This window comes from Belonocnema kinseyi, chromosome 7 (assembly GCF_010883055.1).
Source record: "Belonocnema kinseyi isolate 2016_QV_RU_SX_M_011 chromosome 7, B_treatae_v1, whole genome shotgun sequence".
In the NCBI taxonomy this organism is placed as follows: domain Eukaryota; kingdom Metazoa; phylum Arthropoda; class Insecta; order Hymenoptera; family Cynipidae; genus Belonocnema; species Belonocnema kinseyi.
In genome coordinates this window covers 38806630-38812535 of record NC_046663.1, presented here as the reverse complement: position 1 = coordinate 38812535, position 5906 = coordinate 38806630, and the positions used below count along the sequence as shown (strand labels likewise).

The 5906-nt window shown below is 23.5% G+C and overlaps 1 protein-coding gene across 4 annotated transcripts in view; it reads right to left on the bottom strand.

The window, feature by feature from the left end:
• Positions 1-5906, bottom strand: part of LOC117177221 (homeobox protein Meis1-like) — a 77544-nt gene that overhangs the window by 37522 nt on the left and 34116 nt on the right. For all 4 annotated transcript variants that reach the window (XR_004467680.1, XM_033367774.1, XM_033367773.1 and 1 more), the window contains exon 2: positions 4304-4737. Coding sequence is in view for 3 of the 4 variants with exons in the window: in XM_033367774.1 (XP_033223665.1) it covers positions 4304-4612 (309 nt within the window). In the remaining variant the exon portion in view is untranslated. The remainder of the gene's footprint in view (positions 1-4303; positions 4738-5906) is intronic.

Sequence of the window (5906 nt, the reverse complement as noted above, 5' to 3'; positions counted from 1 at the left end):
TTATAAATATTTAATATATTTATTATTATATTATTAAATTATTTCAAATTATTCAACAAATTATTCAATTTAAATTTTTTTATTTTAAACAAAATAGTTGAATACTCAAGAAAATAATAATCATTTTTAACCAAAAAGTGGCGATTTTCATAAAAAAGTTAAATTTTCTGTTAAGAAAGACTTCAGTTTACTTTTCACGATCAAAGTATCAATTTTTGAACAAGAAATATGTTTATACGAAAAAAAATTTAATTTTCAAACGAAAAAGTCTAATTTTTAACCAAAAAGAATGACTTTCTAACAAAATTGTTTAATTCTCTACCAAATAGTTACCTTTCAATAAAAAAAAATTATTTTCTCTCATAGCAGATGAATTTTTATTAAAAATAAAACAAAAAAACTAATTTTCAAACAAATTGTTCAATTTTCACCCAAAAAAAGATTCCAGTTAATTTTTCAAGATCAAAAAAATAATTGTAAATAATAAGTTGATTTTCTGCCAAATAGTAAAATTTTTAACGAAAAAGTATGACTTTTAAACCAGATTGCTATATTTTCAACCGAACAGTTGCATTTTTGTCCAACTAAAATCAAAATTCTACTAAAACAGGTGAATTTTCAAATCAAAAAGATCTAATTAAATTTTCATCCAAAAAGAAAGAAAATTGTATCTAAATTGTGGAACATTAAAGCCAAAGACGATTTTTCTAAAAAAAAATTAATTTTCAAACAAAAAATATGACTTTTCAGCAAACAATTACATTTCCACAAAAGTGATGCATTTTTACCCAAAGAAAATGAACTAAAAAAATATGAATCTTTAAAAAGTGGAAAAGTTACTTTTTCAGTTAATTTGAGTAGTTTCAGTTTTACCCGTGCAGTTCCATTTTAAATTTAAAAAATTTTATTTTTAACAAAATAATTAAAGTTTTAACATGATTTCTTAACAAACTATTCAACCAAATCTTTTAAACAAAATAGTTGAATACTCAAGAAAAGAAGAATCATTTCAATTTACTTTTCACGGTCGAAATATCAATTTTTTAACAAGAAATAAGTTTCTACGAAAAAAAATTTAATTTTCAAAAGTCGAATGTCTAATTTTTAACCAAAAAGAATGACTTTTTAACAAAATTGTTTAATTCTCTACCAAATAGTTACTTTTTTCATCAAAACAAAAATTTAATTTCCCTCAAAAAAGATGAATTTTTATTAAAAACAAAATAAAAATACTAATTTTCAAACAAATTGTTGAATTTTCACCCGAAAAAGATTCCAGTTAATTTTTAAAGATCAAAATATGAATTTTTCAACTAAAATTAAGTTTATACTAAAAGAATTAAATTTCCAATCCAAAAAGACGAATTTTTTCAACCAAAAAGGATGAATTTTTTAAAAAATTCTGAAATTCTTAACCAAACAGTTCAATTTTTTTCCAACTAAAATAAAAATTTTACTAAAACATGTGAATTTTCAAATCAAAAAGATAAATTTCCAAAGAAAGAGTTAAATTTTCATCCAAAAAGATTTCATCTGAAAAGAAAGAAAAATATATCGAAATTGTTGAACGTTAAAACCAAAAGATGAATTTTCTCTACAAAAATTAAATTTTCAAACAAAAAATAAGACTTTTCAGCAAAAAATTTAATTTCCGCGAACGTGATGCATTTTTAACCAACAAAAATGAACTAAAAAATAAGATAAATCTTTAAAAAATGGAAAAGTTACGTTTTCAGATAATTTTAGTAGTTTCAGTTTTGCCCAAGTTGTTAAATTTATTATGGTTCCAGGGAAAATTAAAAATAATTTTTCATTTTGAAAAATAATTTTAAGAGAATATTTAAAAAGGTTTTAACAGATATAGAAAATTGTAAAAAAAAGAATCTGGAAGATTTTAAGGAAATTTAAAAAAATTTGCATGATAATTTGAGATCTTTTCGAAAATTCTAAATATCTTAAAATTACTCAAATTTTTTTTGCAAACAATAAGTGTTCAATTATTATTTATACATCAAAATTCAACAATTTCACTCACAAATGAAACATTTTTCAAATACTACTAAACTTGTAACTCAAATTGTAGCTAAATATCCAATAATTATTCTTATCCTTAATTTAAAAATTTAAAATTTGAATTTGTTAAAAATTGAATATTTTATACTGAAACAATATTTTAAATTTAATAAAAACCTTTAATTACGAATATATTATTACAAAAATATTTAAAAATTGAAAATAGCTCATAAAGTTTCAATCAGACGTTCACATTTCTTTAATGACTAAGACTTTTAAATTGAAACCGTTTAATTTTTAACGTTGAAATCTGGAAATTCTTAAATTTTGGACTGATTTTAGCGCTTTTACTTTTGAATTGTTCAAGTCTTCAATACTGCATTTTAAAATTCTTTAAATTAAAAATGTACACTTAAAAATAAAAATGGAAAATTTTTTAAGTAAAAGATTTTTGCGTTATACATTGTAAAATAAAATTTTTTTAAAATAATTCCAATTATTCCTAAAAATTTTCATACCGTTTTTTTTAATCCTGCAAAATATAAATAATTCCTTAAAATCTTCCAGATTCATTTTTGACAATTTTGGAAATCTTCTTAAATATTCCCTAAAATTAATTTTTAAAATAAAAAGTCATTTTACATTTTCCTTGGAATCCTGATATTTGCATTTATTCAAATTTGAAATTATTTCGAATTTTTTTCCGAATTTCTAAACATATTTTAAAATTAATTGAACTATTCCTATTTTTTTTGTAATCTTGCCAAATAAAAAATATTTCCTTAAAATCTAACAGATTAATTTTTGGTAATTTTGTGATTCTTTTGAAATCTCTTTAAGTATTTTCTTAAAATTAATTTTTCAAAACAAAAAATTATTTTCAATGTTCCTAAGAATCTTAGGAACATTTTTTTATTCTTTTGAAGCCTTTCACATAATACTTAAAACAATTCTTAATTTATTGTTAGAAATCTGCAAAAATCTATATTTTGTTTTAAATTAGGTCGTGGGTTATTTGTACCGAAATTTCTGTACCAATAGCCGAATTTTGTCGGTATATGCAAAACAGTACGTTTAAATTATATGAAATCATTTCAAATTTTGAATCTTTTCAGACCATTTAAATATCTCTTCAAAGTACTTGAATTTTTTCCAGGAATATTTATTATACATCAAAATTCAACAATTTTACTTGTGATTTAAATTTTTTTCAAATAGAACAATTAAAATCGTAACATTCAAACTTTAGTTTTTTGTTCAGTTTTGAATATTTCATTTAAAATTACTAATTTTAAAAAGGCAATAAAATATTTCTAAATAGTTGGCAATTGTTATCTTTCTTAATTAAAACATTTCAAATTTTACACTAAGGCAATATTTTAAACTCGATAAAAACCTTTTAAAACCCTTTAATTATTATATATTATTTCGAAGTTATTCTAAAATTGAAAATAGTTTATAATGTTTCAATCCGTCATTTACATGTTTTTAACTACTAAGCCTTTTAAATTGAAAGAGTTTAATTTTTAACGTTAAAATCGAAAAATTCTTCAAATTTTCAACTGATTCCGAATCCTCTTGTAAAATTGATTATTATTCACCTTTTAAATTTAAAGTACAATTAAATTTTAAAATCATTAATTCATATACACATTTCATCAAGTAAAAAGGTTTTTTTTAATCAAAATTCGTCGATTTCAAAGGCCACTAATTTTTAATTTTTAAAGACTTTAAAACTGCATTTTAAAATTCTTGAAATGAAAAATCTACGCTTAAAACTTAAAATCCAAAATGGAAAATTTGTAAGTCAAAGATTTTTGAGTTACGTATTGTAAAATGAATTTAATTCATTAAATAATTCTTTATAAATATACAAATAAAATAATTGCTTGAAAAATTTTAAGGGATAAACTTTAAAATTATTATTATAAAATTAATATATTTAAAATATGTAATTTAAAATATAATTTCAAATTAAAAATTTTTAATAATATTATTAAAATATACATATAAATTTAATTGAATTAAAAATAATGATTAAATTAGCAAATTAAACTTAAATATTTATTCACATAATATAAATAAATTTAAATCTGAACTTTACCCTAATTGCAAAAGATGAAAATTCAACTAATTATTTAAAAAAAAAAGGTTGAAATCAAACTTGTTTTTCTAAAAATTTGTAAAATTCCCGGTGAAAAAATAAATTCAATGTCAATTGAATTTTTCTATGAATTGCGAATAGAATTTTGAATTTGATTAATTTTGAAAAAGCAAAAAATATATTTACCAAGCCGTCAATCTCTGGGTCATTGATCAGGAAAGGCTTTCGGTCTCTTTCTTGATGCTGGACGAAAGCCTGTATGTCCATGTTGAAACTTTCGGACGTCGAGTTGTCGGAACTTTGCGTTGCTTGCTCGCATCTTTCAAAAAGTAACGCGAGCAATGGGAAAAGTGGATGCTTATAAACAGCACGTTTGTCGGCTTCGAATTGAGCCTGGTCCTGATGGGTGGTGTAATCGGCTACCCCGCTGGCTGGGTCCTGATCGTAACCAGGAGTCACCATCGCTAACGCCACGGCGGTGCTACCCTCTTGCATCCTATCATTCCTCTCTCAGAAATTGCATCTTTTCTCAAGTCCTCCGGGGCCCGCAATTCCTTACTTAAACTTGTCCTTTCAATTGACACCCTCCCTAGTCAATTCCTCAATTTCTCTTGTCAAATCTAAACAAAAAGAACAAATTTCAGATTTAATTCGACTGAAAATTAATCGCGGTTGACAAAAAATCCCAATTTCGAAATTCCCTAACTTTTCCTGACCATTTTTTTCTAATTTTCCTGGCCAAATTTACATTTTTCCTGACACCTAGACATATTTCTTTTAGGTATAAATGCAACCTTACACCTAGAAGATCAATAATGCTGATTTGAAAAAAAGTTTGTGAAGTGGGCATCTATAAAGTAAGTAAGATATACATCACGTACATGAACTTTCAAAAAAATAGTTGAGCTCTCAACTAAGAAAGATCGATTTTTAACAATAAAATTTGAGAATTACATTTTATGTTAATTAAAAAAGAATTTTTAACCAAACAAACAAAACATGAATTTAAAAAAAAAAAATTGAGCTCTCAACTCACAAAGATCGCTATTCAACAAAAATTGAAGAATTACATTTTCTTAAACAACGATAATTTCCAACCAAAAAAATGCCAACACAATATTTGAATTAAACAAAAAAAGAAGATTTTTCAACAAATGAGTTGGATCCTCAATCAAAATAGACTAATTTTTCAACATAAGAGTTGAATGTTTAACCAACAAATATTTTAGCAGCACATAAAGAAAAAAATATCCCTAACGTTGAATTTTCAAGTCAAGTAACGAATTTCCTGCGAAAACGTGGAGTTCTAAGTCCGAAAATTTGAAAGACCATTTTCCAAGAAAAGAAATAAATTTTCAACCAAATAAAATAAATTTTTAAACAAATGTAATATATTGTCAACCAAATAGCTGACTTTTCACCCAAACAGATGAATTTTAAAACAAGAAAATTAAATTTCTATAAAAAATCTATCAATTTAAAAAAAAATCGAATAGTTAAACAGGGTGGCCGTTTTAATCGACGAAATAAATTCCTGGTCATTTCCCGGCTTTTTCCCGGTTCGCAAACATTTTTCACGGTCAATGAAATTTGAAAAATGGAATACTAAAGCTAAAAAAATGTCCACTTGAGGTAATAAAAACTGAGTTGCAACTGAAATAACTCAAAGTGGAACAGTTAAATTTTGAACTTTTAAAATTGAAATTTAAAAGTTTTTAATTAACAAATTATGTATTCAAATGCTCAATAATTTACACGTATGAAAATGAAGGTACTAACATTTTTCAAT